This window comes from Dermochelys coriacea, chromosome 1 (genome assembly GCF_009764565.3).
Source record: "Dermochelys coriacea isolate rDerCor1 chromosome 1, rDerCor1.pri.v4, whole genome shotgun sequence".
NCBI classification, from domain to species: domain Eukaryota; kingdom Metazoa; phylum Chordata; order Testudines; family Dermochelyidae; genus Dermochelys; species Dermochelys coriacea.
Window position 1 is genome coordinate 15044989 of NC_050068.2, and position 27018 is coordinate 15072006.

The following is a 27018-nucleotide window of genomic DNA, read 5'->3' on the forward strand; positions in this document are numbered from 1 at the left end:
GTGCTGGTGCCTTCAATTCCCAATGACATTAAGTAGTTTTGGGCCCAGTCCTTCAAAGTAAGTGACACTCCTGAGAAAGCTCTTCCTGAAAAGTACTATCTCCTCATGGAATGCTATGAGAATACATTATTAAGAGACAAAATTTACCTAGTCTCTGATTTATTTCTTCTTGATTAGTAAGGACAAATACACGTAAGAAAAAAATATCTTCTCCCCTTAGTTCATCTGCTTCCATTGCTTATTCCTCTGGGTAGGAATCATTTTCACACAGTCAATTGTATTTCAGACAGAGGATGGATTTTGATTGGGGAACAGGCAGTATAAGGCAAGGAACAAAGACGCTGTTGTCATGCAAGTGTCCCTAGTAATTAAAGTTCAAAAGCGAGAAATATCAAAACCATAGATTCATAGATTATAAAGTCTGAAGGGATCACTACTGTAATTTACTTTATCCTCTTGTTTAACACAGATCATAGTACAATAATTCCTGCAGTTGAGGAAATTATTCTTCCCTCCTAAGAAATCAGGGATTGAGTTTCTCTAAGCTTTTCAAAGTTTTCCATGAGGCATCAGCAGATCTCTGAGTACACACAATGAAATAGTTCTTTGAACTACTTTTCCTGCTAAGTTTTAAAAAAATATTGTGCACTCACAAAATATGCAGAGAGAGATGCAACTGGAAATGAAACATCAGGAATCTGCCAATTCTGCATACTATTGCCTGTTTTGCCCTCACAACTTAAGCACACGTTTAAAATGAGAACCAGAGAACCTAGCACTCAACACTAATTTCCTTTTGTGCATTTTGAACAGAACACTCAGACCAAGTGAAAACCTTAAATAGGGAACATAATTATTAAAAAACAATACTTGCATGGCACTTTTCATTTCCAAAGCAACTCACAGAGACATCTAATTAACTACCACAACACCTCTATTACAAAAGCAATAGCCCTCTTTTTACAGCTAGAACCTTAGAAACACAGATGACATATGACTTGACTGAATCCATATAGCTAAGTCAATGTCCAGGCCAAGATTAGAACTCAGGAGTTTGTAAGCCCCCTGTCCTTTTGCTTGGGCCCTCTTCTCTGACACACAACAGCTAACTCTGCAAAAGTTAAGCTTACCAGACTCCCTACTTAAATTGTCCTCAGAGTCTTCCTCTTCGTCATCCTCTGAATATTTTTTCTTGACTGTTTTTCTTCGTAACCGCCTGCTTTGTCTCATTGGCCTGGAGTGGTGTCGCCTGGGTCTACGGGCACAGAACTCTGTATCACTGTCTTCGTTAGACAGCTGATCATCTTCACTTTCATCTGGGTTTTCCTCTGATACAACAAACTCGTCCTGAGATCTGTTAAAAAAAGTTACAGCCAAAAAAGAGATACTTGAAATAAATGGACTAAAATACTGTAACATATAGGAGTTAGATATATTTAACATAGCTTATAATAAATTTAGATGTTATTTCAAGAATACATTTCTCTCTCTCTCTCTCTTTGTCTGGAGAGCCTAAGAGCGTTTCACAAAAATGAATGAAACTTCTCAAAACTAATGTGAGGCATCAAATCTTTATGCCAAGATCAACATACCCAACACTGAAATTAAACACTTGCTGCATACCTGAAGGTGCCTTTACAGAATATAACATTACACAGTAGATTAGGACAGTAAGTGAATTCAAATGCTATATCCAATTGAAACTGCAGGTGGCTTTATTTAGGCTGAATTCTAATTGGCTCAGTACTTCAGGATAAACACCACTATTCTTATGAAACATTCTTTAAGTACCCACAAATGGTCAAGACTTCAGTTTGTGTGTCTTGTATGAAATATGGCACCCTCACACCTACAGTGCCTTCTGTCATACTGATTCAGTAATAGTTCAGGCAGAACACCAGCTGCGAAACAGTTCATGTTTCACCTACAGTAAGTGTTCCCTTGAGATCTCTCATTCAAGCACTGACCAAATACAAATCTATTCACTTGCGAGAGTTGAAAGAATCATACCCGTGAAGCTGATGCACTTATGAATAAACTTCTAATTCATTGATTTATATTACTGGTCTTTCAGCACTACTGTCATATAAAGACTGAGCCAATTTATATAACAGTTAAGCAGCCTACCTGAAAGAAAAGGTTCATATGCAACAGCAATAGGCATCCAACTCCCCTATATGAATGCAAACTCTAATCTAACATCCAACAGGTAATTAATAGAGATTATTGTTGAAAATAAGTGGACTCATCAATGCAGCGCTAATTCAATGAGATTTTTACAGGCTGAATTCACTAACTAGGAAGTTCCAGCACATCTTGCTCAACCACTGAAAAACCTTCAACACAATCACATGTGGAAAATGAAGCTGAAGAGATTTAAATAGAGATAGTTCCAAAACACAACAAGAGGAGTAATGAACAGCATGTCAGCTTTACGGGCTCTCAGCAAAGAGGGGGAACAAAGTCTCGTACCCTTTTGTGAGTCTTTAGGAGGCATAAAGGAGGACTGAAAGGATTTTTAACTTTAGAAATTCAGGTCTGTCTGATCTGGAGAATTCTGATGACTGAAAAACTAATGAAATGGCAGCATCCTAAGAAAGTGAAAGCTGAGCAATTCAGAAGGGGAAGGGATTTTTAATCAGACTGCTTAATATGTATTTAACATTTTAGGTTTCATGTTCTTGAGAGGGTAAACTCTACCTTTTCCTGATCTCCATATCTAATTCTGCTGGTTTTTGAACCTCAAATCTGTAGTATGCTAAAAATCAAAAGTTGATTTCTATAGCTTCCTTTAATTCTAAGATATCTATGAGGTTTTGTCTACACTACAAAGTTGTGACTAGATTTTCTATATTGATAGTATAAGATTCCTTATACTAGTACTGCAATTCCCATACAGTAAGAAACACAACTCTATTGGTATAAGTCACCTTTATACCAATATATATGCACCCACCACTAGGGCTTTCACTGATGTAAATTGTTTTTTTTTTTTTAAAACAAAAACACCATACCCCTAACTGAAAGAGTTAGATTAATAAAAATTCGAAGTCTAGACCTGGCCTTAACAGGAAACCCATTCTTACAGCTTCAAACTGCAAAGAGATAACCCAGTGACATCGTAAATTCACAGAAACCTGTAGTGGTTAATAACCCAAGACTAGTAGTTTAAACAGCTACCTACCCATCGCTGATCCTGAACTCATCCTCACTCTCTTCCTCATCCAGGTTGCTATCGCTATCGAGGTCGTTCAGTCGCCGTCGTTTCTTGCGACGTGCTGCAGCAGCCCTTTGTGGCCGCTTATTTTCTTTCCTTTCTTCCTCTAGGATGGTAGAAATGTCTTTTCCCCGGTGACCTGTGATATTAGACATGTCTTTGCCTCTGCCAACACCTGTGTTAGTGGGAGAGGGGGAAAATAAGCCACAAGTTAATTATAGCATTTTTCATTCAATTTCACAGAGACCTTCCCATCCTGCTGCTAATTTCAACTTCCTTTTATAAAGGAGAACCCTTTCATCATCCAAGACTCAATTTCTTGAACCCAGGTTTTTTACATCCACAGCTATACTATATAGAGTTTATTTTTTTGGAAGAGATATAATCCCTAACACTTGAGAGCACAAACCAACTATTAATCCAGGGGATGTTAAAAAGAAGTTTCCCTATGGGCAGGTTACTGGATAATTGTGCATTACAGGAAGGCCAGCACCTTTCTCTGAAGCATCTGATATTGGTTACTGTCTGGGACAGCATACTGGGCTAGATGGACCACTGATCTGATAGGAACATATTAAAATGCTATGTCATAAGACAACTCAGGGACACACACGAAAACAAGATAATGAATGTTCTTGGAGGACAAGAAGTCTGAATATGATGTGGGACTGAAGGAAAGCTAGGGAGTGGATTCAAGGATATGAGGTGCTTGGGATAACTGAAAGGGAACAGTACTAATATTAACAGTATTGTTATAGACAGAATAGAAGAGTGCAGTGGGGGAAGAGGTGAGACAGGAAAATTAGAGATATGGTTCTCGTAATCAAGGTGAGAGATGCCCAAGTCATGGATAAGTGTTGTAGTGGCGGAGAGAGAGAGATGAAAGAACACACTGATTTTAAAGTAGTAGTAGTAGCAAGGCTTAGTGAGGGAACTGGGTGTGGGTGAAGGAGAGTTGGGAAGTCTGAGATGGCATTAGCAGCTTGGGAGACAAGGGATGGTAGCAGAGTTCTTAGTGATGCCAGAGAGCAAATGAAGTGGAGAAGGATGAAGGATTAGGAGGAAAGATGAGCAGCCCTGTTTTGGAGAGACTAGATTTGAGTTGATAGCAAGACATACAAAAGGTGTAGTTGTGAGATGTGAGAGTCAATCAATGACACCAACGGTCTTTACGGAGCATGGTGTACATCCCGATGATTTCTTTGGCAATCTATAAATCATCTATACTGCCAAGGGAGATGAGAGTCACCAGGCAGCTATATCCATAGGCCTTCTACCCGGCATATTTTACTCCAGCCACTTATGCACCAGTAATTAGCATGTGCTAACAAACTATTACCATAACTGAATGCAAGAGGTGGGCTGTGGTTGCACACCCCATCACATACAACCTGACTGGGGAACTAATTTTGAAAACTGGCCGATTAGCAGGTGACACGAGCCTTACCACAAGGAAATAAGTAGTGGGAACATTAGCTTAGCAGTGTTTAGATAGCTAAGCTGAGCAGCAGTCAGGGTATACTGACATTTATGCATGCAATTATAAAACAAAAAATAAATACAAAGTGTGTGCACGCGCCCACACTCCCAAACCTGAAAAAGAGTTGTGTGTGGCTCTCTCACCAACAGAAGTTGGTCCAATGAAAGATATTACAACCTGAGGCCCTATACCCTCACACAACACCATATGAGAATGATGAAGCATGGTCACACCCTCTGCTGTCCTAACCAAGTCTGGTCCTGAAAGCTCAGGGTGTTCCCCATGATGAGTAACACCATGTCTGGATGGAAGTGCTCGAGGAGATAGATACCACTTTTAGTGTTAAAAATATTTTGTTTAGTTGTTTTTATCTTGGTGGGACAGAGATTTAATTTACTTGTATTAATTGAATTATTAATTATGTTTGGGTCCTTAGAGCCTTGAATAAATACATTTATTACTTTAAATCTAAATAAATAGAAAAATAATCAGGCTTGATTTTCAGACTGCCTGTGCACATCCATAGGGCTTTTGAAAAAACAGGCATCATTCTGGGGATTCAAAAAGAACAGGAGCAAGGGATTATCTGAACATTTTAAACACGCAAGAAATGTTGAAGCACAAATCCCACTGATATGCAATAGGCACTGAACTCCTAAATCCCTTGGGCATAGCTGGAAAAAATCTCCCTCAGCTCTTCAGCATGTCACAAAAAAAAAGGTTTCAGAGTAACAGCCGTGTTAGTCTGTATCTGCAAAAAGAACAGGAGTACTTGTGGCACCTTATAAACTAACAAATTAAAGCTTATGCTCTAATAAATTTGTTAGTCTCTAAGGTGCCATAAGTACTCCTGTTCTTTTTACAAAAGACAGACAAATTAGAATAGTAAGATTAAGTTAAAAAAAATAGAACGAAGTAAGAAAATTATAAACTATTAGGTCCTTCCACCTGAAGATCTCAAAGAGATTTACAAGCATTAATGAATAAAGTTTCACAACACATCTGTGCAGTATGGAAGTACTGACCAAGATTAGGGCCAACATTTTCAAGATGTTCAGTAGCTTTGGGTGCCTCAATGTGAAAACACATATTAGCCCAATTTTCCAGAGGTATTGAACACCAGAAGCACCCAGTGGCTTCCTAAACTGGTCATCCAAAGTAGGGAGCTATTATAAAATGTTTGGTTCTTGATGCCCAGCTTTATGTTTAGATATTTAAAAATGTAAAAACTGAAATTAACAACAAAAGCTACATGACTTTTCCCTACATGGATTCTCCAACACATGATACCCATTGCTCCACAACCAGGGAAATGGCTACAGTATTTGCATTTTAAAGTCCAGTAGTAAAAATGTCAAGCTATGCAGAGATTCAGATGAGGTATCAAAGGTCAGGACTACATGCATTCCCTCTGGCATTGTAATAGAATGCGGGTCATACCAGCCCAACATGTCACCATTTTAACTATACAAATAGTAATAGAAACATACCTCCTCCATCGGCCTCCTTGATATCATCTTCTATTGCTTCATCAATTGCCTCATCAAATTCATCAAATCTAAAAATAGTATCTTTTATTTACTACTTTGAAACAGAGCACAATTCAGATATATTTTGAAGTCATGTCTCAAAATCTAAAATAGCTATAAGAATTCAGAGTGCTGCAGACATTCCAAAATTGAGGGAAAGTGGTAAAATAATCAGAAAAACATCATACATAATCATAGTGTACTACACAGATGCTCAATGGGTTTTTTTAAAAATATGTAGAGCATGTCCAGCTTCTAGCAGGATGGATATATATTACTACCTGGGCTGAATTACTAATAATTTAGATAAATTCACAAAAACACTTCCTTCTTACAGGGTATGCTACTGAATTAAAAAAACACAATATGAATATTTTGTTTTAAAAGTATTTCAGCAAAAATTTTCACAAGAAATAGTTGCTTATTGATTATGCCAAACTTCCCCCCTGCCCCCCCGATGGCATATGCATCTTTGTCCACCCCCAACTTATGCAGTCAGAAGCTAGGGATATGTAGAGCATGGGATTGCATCCCTATCTTGGCTAATAGCCATTGATGTTTCTATCCTTCATGAGTTTATATAGTTTTGGCCTTCACAACATCCCCTACAACTAGATCCACAGGTTGACTGTGTGAAGTACTTCCTTTTTTTGGTTTAAGCCTGCTGCCTATTAATTTCATTGGGTGACCCCTCCTTTTTGTGCTATGTGAAGGGATAAATACCACTTGCCAATTCACTTTCTCTGCACCAGTCATGATTTTATAGACCTCTAGCGTATCCCCCCCTTAGTCGTCTCTTTACTAAACTGAACAGTCCCAGTCTTTGTAATCTTTCTTCATACAGAAGCTGTTCCAAACCCCTAATGATTTTTGTTGCCCTTCTCTGTACCTTTTCCAATTCCAGGATATCTTTTTTGATATGAGGCAACTAGAACTACATGCAGGATTCAAGCTGTGGGCATACCATGGATTTATAGAGTGGCATCATGATATTTTCTCTCTTATTATCTACCCCTTTCCTCATGGGTCCAAACATTGTTAGGATTTTTTTTTGACTGCTGCTGCACATTCAGAGGATGTTTTCAGAGAACTATCCACAATGACTCAGAGATCTGTCTGGAGTGGTAACAGCTAACTTAGATCCCATCATTTTGTATGTATAGATGGGATTATGTTTTCTAATTTGCATAACTTTGCATCTTTCAACATGGAATTTCATCTGTCATTTGGCTGCCCAGTCATCCAGTTTTGTGAGATCCATTTGTAACTCTTCACAGTCAGTTTTGGATGCAAGTATCTTGAGTAGTTTTGTATCATCTGCAAATTTTGCCACATCCTTCTTTATCCCTTTTTCCAGATCATTTATGAATATTTTGAATAGCACTGGTCCCAATACAGATCCTTGGGGAACACCGCTATTTACCTCTCTCCATTCTGAAAACTGACCATTTATTCCTACGTTTGTTTCCTGTCTTTTAACCAGTTACTGATCCATGAAATCTTATCCCATGACTGCTTACTTTGCTTAAGACCCTTTGGTGAGGGACCCTGTCAAAGGCTTTTTGAAAGTCCAAGTATACTATATCCACTGGATCATCCTGTCCATGTTTGTTGACACCCTCAAAGAATTCTAACAGATTGGTAAGGCATGATTTCGCCTTAGAAGAACCATGTTGACTCTTCTCCAACAAATCATGTCCATCCATGTGTCTGATAATTTTGTTCTTTACTATAGTTTCAACCAATTTGCCTGGTACTGAAGTTAGACTTACCAGCCTGTTATTGCCAGGATCACCACTGCAGCCTTTTTAAAAAATTGGTGTCACATTAGCTATCTTCCAGTCATCTGGTACAGAAAATGATGCAAGTGATAGGTTACACACCACACTTAGTGGTTCTATAATTTCATATGAGAGTTCCTTCAAAACTCGAGTGAATACTATCTGGTCTTGGTGACTTATTTACTATTTAATTTATCAATTTGTTCCACAATGTCCTCTACTGATACCTCACTCTGGGACAGTTGCTCAGATCTGTCACCTAAAAAGAATGGCTCAGGTGTGGGAATCTCCCTCATATCTTCTGCAGTGAAGACTGGTACAAAGAATTCATTTAGCTTCTCCACAACGGCCTTATCATCCTTGATTGCATCTTTAGCACCTCAATTGTCCAATGGCACACTGATTGTTTCGCAGGCTTCTGCTTCTGATGTACTTTAAAAAATTTTTGTTGTTACTTCTTAAGTCTTTGGCTAGTTCCTCTTCAAATTCTTTTTTGGCCTGCCTAATTATATTTTCACACTTGACTTGCCAGAGTTTACGCTCCTTTCTATTTTCCTCAGTAGGCTTTAACTTCCAGTTTTTAAAGGGTGCCTTTTTGCCTTTACCTACTTTTCCTTAACCACCTTAACCATGGTAGAACTTCTTTGGTCCTCCTACTATGTTTTTTAATTTGGGGTACACATTTAATTTGAGCCTCTCTTATGGTGAATTTCCATACAACTTGCAGGCATTTCACTTTTGTGACTGTACCTTTTAATTTCTGTTTACCTAGCTTCCTTATTTTGTGTAGCTCCTATTTCTGAAATTAAATGCTACTGTGGTGGAATTCTTTGCTATTTTCCTACCCCCACCAGGATGTTAAATTTAATTATATTATAGCCACTATTATTTACAGGTTAAAATATGCTGTAAAGTAAACTGGAAGGACAAAAGCAAAAGTATTCTTTTTTCATATTTTGTATTTTTGCTATAGCAACCTTTACAATTTTGAATGTGACTTTGTACATGGAGAAAGCAATTTAAAGGCAACCTGCAAATAGAAGAAAACAGGGTCTGTTCCCTCTTTGGTTTGACATACAAAAGACAACAGGTTTTTGTTTAAAAAGATATGTTAGTTTATTCAGTTGGAAATTCAGGTCTTGTCTACCTTTGTTTCCCTGGAAGACACTATGGATGGGCAAAAAGCTAGTAGGCCTATGACATCAGATACAAGGAAATGAAATTGGATTGTCTGGAGAAGTAAATTTTATTCAGAGATAAAATTCTCCTCCCCCCCCACATATTTTTTTAATTTAAATGCTTACCAGCTGGAGAAAATCTCTTTTAATAAAGGTTCAGCCCTTAACTGAATGAGCGAGAGAGATCCTCATTCTGTACCTTACATGCAAAACAGGGAAACTATTCCTAATATTTCTCTGGGTGAAAACCAGCAGATTTTCCTCATAACAAAAGATTTCTGGCTTTCTTTGTACATCATAAAGAAGCAAATCCACACATTTGCATGTCACCTTTAAAGTGCATTTATGGTAAAATAAGCAACTCTGAAACACCACCTTTGTGAGGTTTATTCTAAGGTACTTCCAAACAAGATGTTTTTCTTCTAACAAAAATCTTTTCATTTCATTTTGTCTTTGGAACAATTAAGCAATTCCTTCCATTCCACATATCGCTACTAATAACTATTTTGGAATCAAGTGTTAGCTGACAATTGTCTTTCCATATATGAGGCATAACACAAGACAGCTTGCTCTTCTGCAGTTTTATTAGTTCAGTAGTTTGATTTTTTTTAACCTGTTCATCAGTATGTGATGTCGATGACTACAAAGACACAGAAAGCAGGTATCTGAACAGAACATACATACATTTTATAGATTCATTTATGAGCAAAATAAGACTTTAGGATTTATTTCCCCTCACTGAAGGAGGGCCTACACAGTTCCCATTAACACAAACTAGACTTCCATTGTATATGTGTGAATTTGAAGTCATGTACAGACAATACACACACACACACACACACAAACTCAAAGACATCTATGATGAACTGTGCAAGAGACACTTCTGTCATTTTAGATAGTAAGACTGAGTATCAAATGTAATGCTGTATGAAACAAATTATTTCCATTTAAAAATCACTAGCCCTGCAGGATTTTATAAACCCATCACAGTACTGTCAAAATACCCTACAGGCAAAAACATTTTCCACTGGCTCAGCGACTGCCTCAACTGTAAGGAACATGATAGCAAATCTATAAAAACCTGCCTTTAGCATCATGTCTCTTACAAGTGATATTGAATTTTATATACCAGCAGTAATATTTTCCTCAGTATGGCATCCGCTGTTAACTAAGGGAGGTTACTCCTGAGGCATTCTGTGATAAAAAATTAAAAAGTCTGCACACAATATTTTAAAATTCTGCAAATTTTATTTGTCAAATAAATGTGGAGGCTCCAGCATGGCATTGGGGAGCACAAGCCACTGGCTGCACAAAAGTTGGAGATCACTGTACAGCTCCCCGCCCCGGGACAAAGACTCAGCGGTGAGGCTGCACCCAATCCCGACAGCACAAGGACCAGGCCTGCCCCAGAAACAACTCAGGGCCCTGCCCCTCCATGCCAAGTGCATCAGGTGTGGGCAGGCAGGCTCATCAAGGCAGGATCCAAGTGTGGAGGGGCTTAATGTGGGGGACCAGGTGTAGGTTTAGAGGGTTCTGTGTGGGGCAACCTGGGTGCAAGCGGCTCAGTGGGGGAATCTGGTGCGGCGGGCGGCTGGATGCACAGGGGCTTGTTGGAGGGTTCTGGGTGCAACGGTAATGGGACTTTGCAGGGGGTCCAAGTGAAGGTGGTTGGGGCTCTGCGGGACGGATAGGTGGGTCTGGTGTGGGAGGATAGAGCTCAGAACGGGGGTCTGAGTGTGGGGGGCTCAGTGGGGAGGTCCCGATGCTGGGGGAGTGGGATGGGGATCCAGGTGCAGCTGGTTGGGGCTCGGTAGGGTGGAGATCTGGATGCAGGTGGTTTGTTGAGGTGGTCCCGGTGCAGGGGTGTGGGGCTCGTCGGGGGGGTTCTGGGTATGGGGGGGAGGGTGAGGCTTTGGAGGAGAGTCTGGAGCAAGAGGGGGTCTGGATGTATGGGGGTTGGGTGGAGGGGGGAGCAGCTTCCTGTACAGGGATCCCTCCCCCTGCAGATGAGGAGCGATGGGTGCAGGAAGCGTGTGGGAGTTTGCAGAGTTTCCTACAGCCGGCAGAGAAATCTGGGGGTGGGTCTGACACGACCCCGGATGCCGTGCAGGGGAAAAATCAGTCTCGTTCTCCCCAGCTCTGCCGGGACTAGCAGCTGAGCCAAGTGCAGGGTAAGAGCCACCAGCCAGGTCTTCCCCAGTCCCACCTGCTGCCACACAGTGATTTACCTCTCTGCCAGCTGCCCTGGTTACCCAAAACATACTGCTGGGGAGGGTCACATGATTGCTCTTGTGGCTTCCCTATGAGAAAGTCATTTTTCTGCAAGGAAGCAAAGAAATCTATGGGGGACAAATTCTGTGTATGCGCAGTGGCACAGAATTCACCCAGGAGAAGGAGGTACTGAAAAATATCAACAGTTAATTAAGAGAAAATTCCTGAGTGAACATCACACTGGCAAATTCATCATGTTACACTAATGCCCTATCATTCACTGAGAGGAGAGCCAAATTAGTTATTGGCTTAAACACGGTTGTTGCCAGTACGATTTTAAACAGTTTTCTTGTGGACCAGCGTAGCCATTGATCACTTAAAAGCAGTACTAGCTATGCTGTACGACAGACTACTTCAGGAAGTAATCTACAGCACAGTTCTAGAACATAGAGGTGGGGGGGGGAGGGTGTGGAGGAGGGAAATCTTATGAACCTGCTAGCAATAACTGTCTAGAAACAAGGTGACATGACTATTCTGTTTCCAGCTATTCTGCAGAGGTAAAGTTCATTTTTCTCACTTTGTCTCTTGTGATAAGGTTTTCATTTGTACATTCTTTCAGATGTTTTCAGAGGAAAGGGGCAATCAGAAAAAAGAAATAGGAACGCAAAGCTTTCAGACATTTGTATTAGTCAGTCCTCCATTAGAGGGGAGGAAAGATGTATTGGCCAGCATTAGTATTTTGCATATAGTGCAATAAGAATACAGTATTTTCTAAGATGGCTCTATTTCCCATGGCACTGAGCTAAACACTGTGTATCTGCTCTTATATGTCAGTCATCCAAAGTGGCACCTTTGTTCGATGCTTCGTAATCATGTGTAGTATTCAAAAGTAAGACTGAAGACATTATAATTTGATCAGTTGGCTAACCATAAAAGTACCCTCTAAGAAGCAGTTGAGTAAATGGACTGAGGAAATGGCAATATATTATTATTATTATTCTCCAGTTGGAGAACAAGCTGCCTACCTGTAACTTATGCATTTCCGTGTTCTAGTAGACCTCCTTTCAAGCCGTTTTGATTTTGACTTTTTGGAATCTTTCTTCTTTTCTTCCTGACTTTCCAGTATTTCTGGCTCCTGTTGAAGTATGACAACAAGTGTTAATTATGCTGGAGCAGATATCAGATAGCTTTGTCTCTTCTCTTAAGATTCACAAAGACTGAGCTGGAATTGTCTATTTTCATGTCAAACAGATAAGAGGTGTGTGCAAAACATTTCAAGTTCCCAAGTGGCTGACTTATATATAGGTACCTAGTTCATAGGTACCCAGTTCTCTTTGTGGTACTACACATAACAAAGGCAATATTTACTAGCAACATAATCTGTTAAGTACCTGGATTGAGGATGTAGATTTCAGTTACAGAAGTGACATTCGCAAAAAGAAAAGGAGTACTTGTGGCACCTTAGAGACTAACAAATTTATTAGAGCATAAGCTTTCGTGAGCTACAGCTCACTTCATCGGATGCATTTGGTGGAAAAAACAGAGGGGAGATTGATATACACACACAGAGAACATGAAACAATGGGTTTATCATACACACGGTAAGGAGAGTGATCACTTAAGATAAGCCATCACCAGCAGCAGGGGGGGAAAGGAGGAAAACCTTTCATGGTGACAAGCAAGGTAGGCTATTTCCAGCAGTTAACAAGAATATCTGAGGAACAGTGGGGGGCCGGGGGGAGAAACAACATGGGGAAATAGTTTCACTTTGTGTAATGACTCATCCATTCCAGTCTCTATTCAAGCCTAAGTTAATTGTATCCAGTTTGCAAATTAATTCCAATTCAGCAGTCTCTCATTGGAGTCTGTTTTTGAAGCTTTTTTGTTGAAGGATAGCCACCCTCAGCTCTGTAATTGAGTGACCAGAGAGATTGAAGTGTTCTCCAACTGGTTTTTGAATGTTATAATTCTTGATGTCTGATTTGTGTCCATTCATTCTTTTACGTAGAGACTGTCCAGTTTGACCAATGTACATGGTAGAGGGGCATTGCTGGCATATATCACATTGGTAGATGTGCAGGTGAACGAGCCTCTGATAATGTGGCTGATGTGATTAGGCCCTATGATGGTGTCCCCCGAATAGATATGTGGACAGAGTTGGCAACGGGCTTTGTTGCAAGGATAGGTTCCTGGGTTGGTGGTTCTGTTGTGTGGTGTGTGGTTGCTGGTGAGTATTTGCTTCAGATTGGGGGGCTGTCTGTAAGCAAGGACTGGTCTGTCTCCCAAGATCTGTGAGAGTGATGGGTCGTCCTTCAGGATAGGTTGTAGATCCTTGATGATGCGTTGGAGAGGCTTTAGTTGGGGGCTGAAGGTGATGGCTAGTGGCGTTCTGTTATTTTCTTTGTTGGGCCTGTCCTGTAGTAGGTGACTTCTGGGTACTCTTCTGGCTCTGTCAGTCTGTATCTTCACTTCAGCAGGTGGGTATTGTAGTTGTAGGAATGCATGATAGAGATCTTGTAGGTGTTTGTCTCTGTCTGAGGGGTTGGAGCAAATGCGGTTATATCGTAGAGCTTGGCTGTAGACAATGGATCGTGTGGTATGATCTGGATGAAAGCTAGAGGCATGTAGGTAGGAATAGCGGTCAGTAGGTTTCCGATATAGGGTGGTGTTTATGTGACCATCGCTTATTAGCACCGTAGTGTCCAGGAAGCGGATCTCTTGTATGGACTGGTCCAGGCTGAGGTTGATGGTGGGATGGAAATTGTTGAAATCATGGTGGAATTCCTCAAGGGCTTCTTTTCCATGGGTCCAGATGATGAAGATGTCATCAATGTAGCGCAAGTAGAGTAGGGGCATTAGGAGACAAGAGCTGAGGAAGCGTTGTTCTAAGTCAGTTTATGGATCTTGGGTAGCAGATAGAATACCCCAGGTCGGGGTTCTAGAGGTGTGTCTGTGCGGATTTGTTCTTGTGCTTTTTCAGGGAGTTTCTTGAGCAAATGCTGTAGTTTCTTTTGGTAACTCTCAGTGGGATCAGAGGGTAATGGCTTGTAGCCATTTTTATGGCTGACTTAGAACAATGCTTCCTCAGCTCTCGTCTTCTAATGCCCCTACTCTACTTGCGCTACATTGATGACACCCTCATCATTTCAACACTCTCCTTACAGTGTGTATGATAAACCCATTGTTTCATGTTCTCTGTGTGTGTATATATCAATCTCCCCTCTGTTTTTTCCACCAAATGCATCCGATGAAGTGAGCTGCAGGTCACGAAAGCTTATGCTCTAATAAATTTGTTAGTCTCTAAGGTGCCACAAGTACTCCTTTTCTTTTTTGCGAATACAGACTAACACGGCTGCTACTCTGAAAGTAGTGACATTATGCTTCTAGTTGAGGTGACACTTTCAGGCCTTGTCCATGCTATAGTTGAACAAGATAGTTGCCAACAAGTGTTTGCAGCTATTGTAAATTGGGATTTTTTTCCTGTGTGTACCATTATATTAATCACCTCCTCTAGACAGCTGACAGTTCTGGAGAAAAAGATCCATATGTCCCCACTCTTTGCATACCTTTTTGTGGTACAGTTTCAGTCCCACTCTGGGCAGAGCATAAATTCTATGCCATTATTTCCAGAGCCTTAGTTTTCAATAAAAATTGACCTTTGGGCTGAATGTTTTGTTCTTATCAAGAGGTGTAGTGGTGGTTTGTTTTTTGGGGAGAAAGAGGCTTGTGGTGTTTTGTTTTTTTAAGTTTGGTGAAATTCCATTGAGCCATTTCTCAGTTATCCAAGTGTGGAGGGAGAAAATTTATTTTAGCACAATGAGTTCCAGTGGATAAGTCTACCTGACATTTATGGTTTGAACAAGTTTAAATGTAAAAGCTAATTTACTGGGCCTGGATTAAATCATCCGTTAGGAAGGCATAAGAAAAAATTACTTTGAAATGAGTTTGAGGGAAAAAGCACAAGCTCTGAAGGAGCAAAACATTTTTCTCCCTTTCTGGAGGGGGGAGGGGGAAGGGAAGGTCAATAAACTTTTGCTACAACATTCTGGCTGAAATCTTGAAGGCAATGCAAAGAATTATGGTTCCTTCAGCAGTTGTAACTCACAGTGTACACTTGTATTAAGACAAACAGTTAATACAATATCCAGTATCAGAAGATCCTACCTATAGTAAGAGAGAAGTTATGGATGCTGTGGGCACCATAACTTTGAATTTTCTGACTTTTGTGAATATAAAAGCCAAAATCAAAACACTGTTATGTAGTCTTTTTGCAGAGAAAGTGAACTCCGGACAGCAACTCGTTTCTTTCAGGAAGTCCCAATATGTCAAATTACATTGGCACCAAAAATGAAGACCTGTTCATTTATTTAACAATGTAGTTTTAAAAGAGGACAAGAAAATTTCTTTGGGGGCGCACAACTGACTTCCCCTATCAATTATCAAGAAACTGATAATCAGAATTGAAAAAGGTAAATAATTTCTTAATTGCCCGTGAAGTATTTTACTTAGCACTATTCATAAAGCTTTAAGCTTTTAAAATTTGAACAGATTTTCTCGATCCCAAAATAAAGCAACAGCAATTAATATCCTTGCCTAATTCTTACACTCTCACCAGCTAAAATGTGAGCCACTGAATTAATTCTCATCTACCTGTTAATTAATGTATTGCCTTGAAAGAGCATTTGCCACTCCTAACACTTCGGTGTTCCGTTCCCTGTGACCACATAGGGACTGTTGAGTAATGATGCAGAGTAGACAATATCTTTGCGAAGCCACTCTTTGGAGCAGTCCAGAAATGATTTTTTCACCAAGCTAGATATACTAAAAGGACTCAAATTATTTTCATTATCAATACATAAAACAGCAAATTACAATATAGGGCAGTAACTGTACTTAGGCCCTGATCCAGCAAAGAACTTAAGCATGTGCTTAAACACCACAGTAGTTTTATCTGGGAAAATTTTGAACCTAAACAATGTTGACAGTTTCCTTTTAAAAATGATGCAAATCTTATGTTAGTATCTTTTTTTTTTTTTTTAAACAAAGACTGAAGTAAGTCACTTATTGCAGTAAACACATTTAGGAAATGAAAGAACACCACAACACAGCTGAGTCAACTTACTTGTGGTGGGATGATGTTCTCAATACTGATACCCACATACACCAATCGCTCTTTCCTTGGGAGAGAAAGAAAATTAAAAATAGTTCACAAGAAGCCCGTTTGTAAAATGGTAGATTTAAAACAATGATCTAATCAGTATCATTCACAGCTGTTCATGCAGTCATGCAGAAGCAGCCCTATGAGTTGTCTCACTGCAAAACACAAGTTCCCAGTCTTTAACGTCTCCCAAGGGAAGCCACATCTTTTGAGGAATTTAAATCTAGACTGGACAAGAAATATACTGTAGAGAGCAATTATATGCTGGCAAGGGATGATCTAGATGTAACCTAATAGCCCTTCTTCATCTCCACACTACAATATTCCAAGAAGCATTGGTACAATAGAACCTCAGAGTTACGAACTGACTGGTCAACCACACACCACATTTGTAACTGGAAGCACGCAATCAGGCAGCAGCAGAGATCAAAAAAACAAACAAACCGCAAATACAGTAGAGTACTGTGTTAAACATAAACTACTAAAAAAAATAAAGAGAAAAAAAGATTTGACAAGGTAAGAAAACTGTTTCTGTGCTTGTTTCATTTAAATTAAGATGGTTAAAAGCAGCATTTTTCTTTTGCATAGTAAAGATTTAAAGCTGTATTAAGTCAATGTTCAGTTGTAAACTTTTGAAAGAACAATAACGTTTTGTTTAGAGTTACAAACATTAGAGTTACGAACAACCTCCATTCCTGAGGTGTTCATAACTGAGGTTTTACTGGAGTGTTAAAACAGAAAGTAAGAATTATGGCCAAAGTGCTAGACTTATGGATTTTTATGAGCTGAAACAGATCCTGGACGGCTGTTCTGTCAATCAGAACCAGTTTTTAAAGTTAGCAGTAAGCAACTGCATGTACAAATCACATTTGCATGCATTGTCTATGCATCTAACTGTTCACACACATACACAAATACATGATATGCATATTAACTTTATATTTGCATGTGTCAGTTAGGAACAGATTGATATGTACACAGTTGCAAGAATCTATCTTCAAAAATATGTTTCCTAATGTTTGCATTTGTCTAGTAGCAGATCAAGATTTTCAAACATTCTTATGACTGGACATCTCTACAAGACTTCCTTTTCTCAATATCCTTTTAACAAACAGATTGCAGAAAGAGTATGTCCAACCTTTTTCTTAAGTAAAAGCAAATACTGGTTTTAAAATAAAGCTGACAAAACAGTAAAGTGGATTCTGGATAGTTCTCCTATAGCTGTAGTAACGAGGCTGCATGCTGTCACAATTTTATATTACTATAGGGTAATTCCTGCACTGATATTTTTGGCTTTATTTGAAAGTACTTACTTTTCTATCATAGTGCCAGTTCCCTAACCTTATAAATCAAAAAGAAACTCTCTCCCCCTCTGAGTACTATGAGACCTGGGTGGATGGAGAGAAAATTGCTTCATCATGTCTAGTAGACTTAAAGTAAGGGAAATGCTTGAAAATAATCTCTTTATGCAAGAGAAGAAGCTTCTAAAAGGGAGAACACAGATGTAAAAGCTTTAATAATCATCACATTTTCTTCTGCACTGAGATTCATTGCCTCTTCCACTTATTTCCTATGAAGCAAAAATCAAGTACAACAAGAGAATGAAGAGTAAAATTCAACCAGGTTTTACTAGAGAGGGTTTCAAGTTCTGCTCCTAATTCTGACAGTCAGGAACCCAACAGATTGTGTAGGAAATTAGGGGATAAAAAATAGCATTAAGGATGGAGCCTGCAATGTTGTAGCAAAGGTCTGATATTAGACAGGCAGATGAAATAGCGTTTACCTTCCTCACCAAGGAAGAACAAATGAAGGCTCAACATTTAAACTAGCAGTTCTCAAATTGCCTGCTATGGAGATGCACTGACTTTCCTTATCTCTAACTGTTAAACTGCATTAAAAGAACCTACATACACATTATCTTGTACCATTATTTTTTAGAGGGGTAGCCATGTTAGTCTGTATCAGTAAAAACGAGGAGTCCTTGTGGCACCTTAGAGATTAACATATTTATCTGGGCATAAGCTTTCGTGGGATATAACCCACTTCATCGGATGCATGGAGTGGAAAATACAGTAAGCAGGTATAAATATACAGCACATGAAAAGATGGGAGTTGCCTACCTAAGTGGGGGGTCAGTGCTAAAGAGGCCAATTCAATTAGGGTGGATGTGGCCCATTCCCAACAGATGACAAGAAGGGGTGAATATCAACGGAGGGAAAATTATTTTTTGTAGTGACCCAGCCACTCCCGGTCTTTATTCAGGCCTAATTTGATGGTGTCAAGTTTGCAAATTAATTCCAGTTCTACAGTTTCTCAGTGATGACATCTTCATCACCTGGATCCATGGGCAGGAGGCCCTTGAGGAATTCCACCTGGATTTCAATAATTTCCACCCCACCATCAACCTCAGCCTGGACCAGTCCACACAAGAGATCCATTTCCTGGACACTACAGTGCAAATAAGCGATGGTCACATAACCACCACCCTATACCGGAAACCTACTGACCACTATACTTACCTACATGCCTCCAGCTTTCATCCAGACCACATCACACGATCCATGGTCTACAGCCAAGTCCTCAGACACAACCAGATTTGCTCCAATCCCTCAGACAGAGACAAATACCTACAGATCTCTATCAAGTGTTCTTAAAAGTACAATACCCACCTGGGGAAGTGAAGAAACAGATTCACAGAGCCAGAAGGGTACCCAAAGTCACCTATTACAGGACAGGCCCAACAAAGGAAGTAACAGAATGCCACTAGCCATCACCTACAGCCCTCAACTAAAAACTTCTCCAGCGCATCATTAAGGATCTACAACCTATCCTACACCATCAAATTAGGTAATATTCAAATTAGGCCTGAATAAAGACTGGGAGTGGCTGGGTCACTACAAAAAATAATTTCCCCTCTGTTGATACTCACATCTTGTCAGAATCACAGAAGATCAGGGTTGGAAGGTCATCTAGTCCAACCCCCTGCTCAAAGCAGGACCAATCCCCAATTTTTGCCCCAGATCCCTAAATGGCCCCCTCAAGGATTGAACTCTCAACCCTGGGTTTAGCAGGCTAATGCTCAAACCATTGAGCTATCCCTCCCCCTTCTGGGAATGGACCACGTCCACCCTAATTTAATTGGCCTCGTTAGCACTGAGCCCCTACTTGGTAGGCAACTCCCACCTTTTCATGTGCTATATATTTATACTTGCTTACTGTATTTTCCACTCCATGCATCTGATGATGTTGGCTATATCCCACAAAAGCTTATGCCCAAATAAATTTGTTAGTCTCTAAGGTGCCACAAGGACTCCTGGTTGTTTTTATTATTTTTCTGTGTAACTAACTGCAGCAGTTGCCACAAGGATGATATGATATTACGAATGAGAGGAAGCGATCCATAAGACAGGGCATGGGTGAAGAGGTGACCTGGAACGGGAAACTAAACCTAGGAGACACTATCAAAAGATATGGTACACCCTCTGACAAGGTTTGAGAACCCCTGATTTAAATGCAAAATAGTATCAGCAAAATCTTCAGTGTCCTCTGCTTCCATCTGGTGGCAGAACATGGTTATAAACGTTAGTAGGTGTATAAATGAAAATCCTGAAATTCAGTATGCCTGGAATAGAAGGAGAAAGATTCTGACCCAAGTCTACGCTTTTGTCACAGCTGTTATTGCCACCATGGAGTCAATGGCTTTCATTAAAAATAAGTCCCTCAAAATGGCAGGTTATGGCTACGAGTATGGAAGTGTTGCTGAATAGCTAAACCAATTTCAATGAGAACCTTGAATGTTGCCAAGTTAAACCCTGGGCTGCATGGGAAATAAGCAAAACTAGGAGACTCAGCAATGTCACTGCAGTGACACAAAGGATCAGACCATTGCACTCTTAGTGAGAGTTTTAATTCCTTCAAGGAGTTCTTTTTCCACCAAAGGGAAAGACTAAAAAACATGAAGAGTTAACATAGGTTTACAAAGTTGAGCTCTGGTATAGCAAATAGTGTCTTAATACTTGTCTGCTCTTGTGCCCCAAATAACCTTTATTTTCCCATTTTAGCTAAGAATTGTACTTGTACTGTGATAAAAAACAGGCCCCTGGACTTTCTTCAACACCACTGTGTCATGATTCCTACTCTCTTCACCATGATTACCCTGGAACACACAATAGAATGGCACTGGACTCCTACCAGATCAGAAAATTATGCCATCAAGTTTACTGTACTGCCTCTCCTACCAATAGAGATCAGATGCTTCAAAAAGCAGCAAAAATCAAATGTAGAAGAGGAAGCTAGACTATTTTGGATGGAGGATCAGACCGTGGAATGTTTGTTCTTACAGTAATTTTCACCATATAAAACAGATGTAACATGTGAACAGCATGCTGTTCTGTAAAAATTACAAAACTATAATAATGCAACACTTAGCCTGCAAATTTAAAAAGCAAGATAGACTGACTGGTGATGAAGACGACAAGTCTGATAGCATTAATAAATTGTGTGCTACTTGAACATTTAGGAATGCAAAAATGCTATACATGAGCTATGTGGAAGAGTTAACATTGCTAGGAGGAACCTTAACTTTTCTGTATTTCCCACCTTTTAAAGTTTTCAGCTGTTATTGTTACATTAATATAACTTTGATACAAAACCCATTTTATAAAAACAGACAAAACAAAAGCCATGGCTCTGACTTGTATCACATACAATATCAAATAAAAAGAGAATAAAAATTTCTTCACTGTGCACATGTTAAAGTTGATTTTTAAAGGCACACAATTCATGTTTTAAGAAATACTGCACCTCTCCCAACTATTCATTGCTACTCACAAACCTGTTTCAGACCCCTGTGCTGGGAACTGTGGGACTGCTATATACAATGCACTGTTACTGCAACAGTTGGAAGAAATTCTGTTTGTGGACACACACTGTTGATTTATACTAACCAGGATGATGGCTAGGATGGACACAGAGCTCCATCTCAAGTTACAACTTGAGACCACTGTAACATGCAATTTTGTGATCCTGTAGTATAGATGAAGTTTCAGACTAATCTAGGTGAAAAAGGCAACAGGAGTCTGTAAGGCACATTAGAAACTTCTGAAGCCAAGCCAGGAAATTTACACATTGCTGACTGTATTAGCAAAGGGTGCAGATGAACCAGAGCTGAAAAATTTAACTGCAATTGTAGGCAGGACCAAACTATGTTCAGAAGCCATGACTGAACCTTAGTAAACGCCATCCCCTCATCTTTAACTACTGGACTTCTGTTTTACCCTCTTTTAAGTATCTCCAGATTTGCTGCCAGCAGTAAACTCCCTGATTAATAGGAAGTTTAATTAAAACAAATGTATCAAAACAAAACAAATGTATCAGCTCAAGGTCTCATTAACACACTTATTCAGGTCCATTTAACGCTTGATCAATTACTTCCACCTCTTTGCCTAGCAACTCACTGTGAGCTGTTTGTGAACATAACCAATTAGGTTTCAGTACCTTCGCTCTGCCCGCTCCTTCTTTTTCAAGACAACATCCAGATCTTGCAACTGTTCTTCTAACTTCTCACAGAGTAATTTCTGAAGGGATAATACACAGTATCAGTTTCTTGCGTAAGCAAATACCTTCATTAATCAGTTTATTCAGTCACTTAATGCACTGTTTTCACATTTGCCTTAGTGATATCTGGAATAGGGATAAGTGTCTACATGTGGAATACTTAAAACTAAATTCCTAGTTTTCTTTAAATTTCCCTGTATATAGCCTAAGATTATGTTAATTTAACCTCTGCCAGAGACTTTAGTGGTGTAGCAACACAATATTACTTCTGTTGGAAAACCACCCAGCAAGAACAGGGCATGCAGTGAAGGTTCAGTCTTCTAAATTTAAGTTACACTTTAGCATAAATTTCAATAAATTTTGCTAAAGAGACAAACCCTTCTGGTGAGAGGTATCTATTGCAGAAAGCAGACCGCTCAGTGTACATATTAAAGATATGGAGCACTTGTGGCACCTTAGAGACTAACAAATTTATCTGAGCATAAGCTTTCGTGAGCTACAGCTCACTTCATCGGATGCATGAATTGCATCCGGATGCATCCGATGAAGTGAGCTGTAGCTCACGAAAGCTTATGCTCAAATAAATTTGTTAGTCTCCAAGGTGCCACAAGTACTCCTTTTCTTTTTGCGAATACAGACTAACACGGCTGCTACTCTGAAACCTGTCATATTAAAGATGAGTGTTTAGAATAAACACACTTCTAAATTATTCCCTTTTTTTTAATTTTAAAATCTGTATAGTTAGCAGAAAGGTAACTGGGAGGTAGTTTGTATTTTATTTTATTTATATACATACATACAGTGCGTTTTAGTCCTCTTTCCCACACTTCATTTATTGTTTCTCTTTTTAGATTGTAAACTTTCATTATTTCATTGGAAAACACACAGCACTCAGTTTTCATTTATTGATTACCACTGTGGTGCTTTTAAAAAAAAAATAGTGTTGTGTGACAAATATATATCCCCACATCTAATATCTACATAATAATCAAGTCATCATGTAGGTGGCTATTATTCACCTGCTTTGTAGGGATTCTAACGTTATGTCTTAGGTCAGCAACTGAGATGATCTTTGTTACAAGTGGCCCCTATGAGAAGAACTTGCTTTGCTCTCTCAACATGAGATTTGCCTTTTCCCATTACACTTGTTACATGTGCAAAAGTTCTCCCCAAAAGTGTTTTTATTGCAATCACTGTAGAACCTTTCCCCTTTGATCACATTTAAAACTTCTCTTTCGCAGATGTGATTTGTTCTTTCCCATCCATTCCTCCTCTCCCACCATATACTTTCCGTTAGACTTTTTTGTAATTTTAGGGGTTGGTTTTTTTTTTTCTTTTTTCTTATTATGTACTTACTAGGAATTAGTCAACAGTGCTCTTAGCACCTTGGTGAGGAGGTGCTTTATATATAATCAGGTGCAAGTAGCACTTCTAACTTCATTTGTAAAGAAAAATAATCTTACACACTCAACCCATTAATTATTTAAATTAAAAAAATACTTAAAACCACAGAAACAGGCAAATTTTGATGCACAATACATCATCACTGATCAGGATCTCCTTTTGCACAGCAGCAGCCCTGCCTTGTGACATGCAAGTGATATAGCTGTTTTGGAAGCAAAGATGGGGTATGAGATCCACAAGGCTGCCTCTATAATGTGCCTAATTTTTCCCCAATCACTGCAGCAGGAGAAGTACTAGTCACACTATGGCCTTTAAAACTTCAAGCACCTACCTGGAGAACTCACTATTTTTGCACCTTCTATTTCACATGAAGACCAGCCATATGTTTGCACTGAAATATTTTTATACTAGCATCTAGCCTCATTAGAGGAAGCACTCAAATTTGCCGGCCGTTAGGCAATGACAGCGCTTGTTCTCAGCAAAGACCGACTGGCATAACACAAACATGCTCCTGCTGGCTTGCTACAGGCAACTGGCTGCATGTTCCAACCAGGTTCTGAGCAAATAGGTCTGGGGAGGGAAGCGGGTTTCAACCAGAGATGCTGCTTCCTTGACTAGTGCCGCACTTCCCACATTCAGTCTTTCTTACAGGAAAAATTAAGAGAATGAATATTTCCAATTCTACTGTTTCCTTGATGCAACCTTTGCAAAGGTAGGAAAGAATATTCTGTGAAGCAGTAGAATTGCCATCTAGTAATAATGAAAAAAAGAAAGAAAAAAGCATGAGGAAAAGGTTATCTCCAGTCAGAGCTCGGTTTAATAACAGAGCAGGGGGATGGCTGAGGCAATGCATCCCAAATGAGGGGTTATTTTTTAATGGAGAAAGATGGATACTAGAAACAGTTTGTTAATCAAACAATGATCCTCCACAACATCTAGAAGAGATGAAAACTAGTCAACTAGAAAGCATACATGTTGGCAAGGTGGACAGAACCACTCTCCATCTGGGATTATCATCAATGGGGGTCGAAGGCAGGCTGTATGGTATCCACTGTCACAAGAGTCACACAAGAGAATCTGTGGAAACAAAGTAACAGATTAGCATCACTTTGTACCTCTTGGCAGGTAACAAGTTCTAAAGCTATTTCCTAGGCAGTGTTGAAACATCTGCATAAATACTCTGATCTGTGCAAACTTCAGAACCTCCAAAATCATTTGTAGGGTTTTATGGAAAGATGAAACATGTCTTTTCATGGAACAGTTGGTGTACCAGGATGTTCAGACTTAACTCTGGATTGTTTATCATTTATTGTGTGTACAGACAAAAACAAACCCTATCTGGATTGCTTAGAATCATAGGTGAACACACAATGTTAAAATGCATACTGATTTATCAGGATAAACCCTAGATGCCTCTTTTCCATCAAACAGGAGATGACAAAGGTGATGTGAATTGTATGCTCATCCACTGGAGTTTGAAAATCATTCAAGGAGCTACTAAAGTGGTCTCAACCATGCTGGCATGTCTGTCACATAACTAAAAGAACGCTTACTTTGTGGATTAATGGCATGAGTGAGCATTATGATTTGCCAGATAAATATAAATGTTAAAGATGAGTGGCAAATGTTGTTAAATCAGAACGGTAGAAATTAGAGATAGAAGACTATTCTCTATAGCATTTTATCTAGTCCTTTGTTCAATTTAGTGGTAAGCATCTCAAGCAATGGGGTTTTCAACACTTCACTAAGCAGATAATGCCACTTCTAAAGAAACTTGAGGTCAGGAAGTCTTTCCTGATATTCAGGCTATACTTTTCCTATGAATTCTATTCCATTTAAAATATTGTAATATTCAGCATCTTATAATATTGAAAAAATATAAAGGAAAACTCCAGTGATAAGTTATGATCCTTTAATAGTTAATTTACTGTATATGAACATATACTTATGAAAAATGGATCTCTAGAACAGTTTTTAGGAAACACTTGTCACATTACCTTCACAAATGAGAATGGCCTCAGATGAAGCTGCAAATGATGATATTTCTCAGCAAGCACTCTAGACGGATGATGGAGATTGAGACTAGGATTGCTGCTTCCACATGGAAGAGCAAGGACTTTCAAAGCTGAACATAGCAGTGGGTTTTCTGAAATCTTACCCCTTACTTCTCCTTTCCTATCCACCCAAATAGGTTCTCTGTTTCTCTTAAGTCCTACCCTGCATTCTCAGATACCCCATATTGTAGCTTCCTATTTAATTCATTCTTTGTTATATGCAAGACCTAGTTTTTTGGTGAATTATTCAAGTAACCATCAGAGGATCATATATTGCACTGGAGTTTTCCTTTAATGCACATTCACAGTAAGCCCCATGTCATTCGAGTTAACGAAAAAGTAATGACCTCTAAGAGACACACAGATTGTTGCCCCATGACCTATTTAGGGGAAAAAAGTAATCAACCCTTATTATTCCAAAGGACATATCCAGAATATAAAACCCAATGTTTCATCACCAAACTGCCTGGAGTTTTAAATTCAGGATACACCATAACTGTCTTATTTAAAATTTCATATAAAAGATGTTTTTAATGTTTAAATTCTAGGTCTGGACCTTTATGGGCCTGGACTTTATTGCACGTTAAATGGCACCAAGCTGGATGATTTCCGAGCACTTGTTTTTTTATAGTGGGCTGCAAGTAGTTTTCAAACTACTTGATTGGTTTCAGAGTAGCAGCCGTGTTAGTCTGTATTCGCAAAAATAAAAGGAGTACTTGTGGCACCTTAGAGACTAACAAATTTATTAGAGCATAAGCTTTCGTGAGCTACAGCTCACTCATCGGATGCATTTGGTGGAAAAAACAGCGGGGAGATTGATATACACACACAGAGAACATGAAACAATGGGTTTTATCATACACACTGTAAGGAGAGTGATCACTTAAGATAAGCCATCACCAGCAGCGGGGGGAGGGGGAGGAGGAGGAGAGAAAGGAGGAAAACCTTTCATGGTGACAAGCAAGGTAGGCTATTTCCAGCAGTTAACAAGAATATCTGAGGAACAGTGGGGGGTGGGGTGGGGGGGAGAAATAACATGGGGAAATTGGGAATGGATGAGTCATTACACAAAGTAAAACTATTTCCCCATGTTATTTCTCCCCCCCACCCCAGCCCCCACTGTTCCTCAGATATTCTTGTTAACTGCTGGAAATAGCCTACCTTGCTTGTCACCATGAAAGGTTTTCCTCCTTTCCCCCCCCTGCTGCTGGTGATGGCTTATCTTAAGTGATCACTCTCCTTACAGTGTGTATGATAAACCCACTGTTTCATGTTCTCTGTGTGTGTATATCAATCTCCCCTCTGTTTTTTCCACCAAATGCATCCGATGCTCTAATAAATTTGTTAGTCTCTAAGGTGCCACAAGTACTCCTTTTCTTTTTGAAACTACTTGATTGTGCACTTACTTCATAAATATCCAAACCGATTTTTAAAAACAAAGCAAGAGTGA

At 39.4% G+C, this 27018-nt stretch overlaps 1 protein-coding gene across 3 annotated transcripts in view; it reads right to left on the bottom strand.

The window, feature by feature from the left end:
* Positions 1-27018, bottom strand: part of RSF1 (remodeling and spacing factor 1) — a 122057-nt gene that overhangs the window by 23652 nt on the left and 71387 nt on the right. For all 3 annotated transcript variants that reach the window (XM_038390771.2, XM_038390752.2, XM_038390742.2), the window contains exons 8-14: positions 24487-24591; positions 22051-22130; positions 16519-16573; positions 12422-12531; positions 6188-6255; positions 3185-3392; positions 1131-1354 (exon numbers count right to left, since the gene is read on the bottom strand). In XM_038390771.2, coding sequence (XP_038246699.1) covers positions 1131-1354; positions 3185-3392; positions 6188-6255; positions 12422-12531; positions 16519-16573; positions 22051-22130; positions 24487-24591 — 850 coding nt within the window. The remainder of the gene's footprint in view (positions 1-1130; positions 1355-3184; positions 3393-6187; positions 6256-12421; positions 12532-16518; positions 16574-22050; positions 22131-24486; positions 24592-27018) is intronic.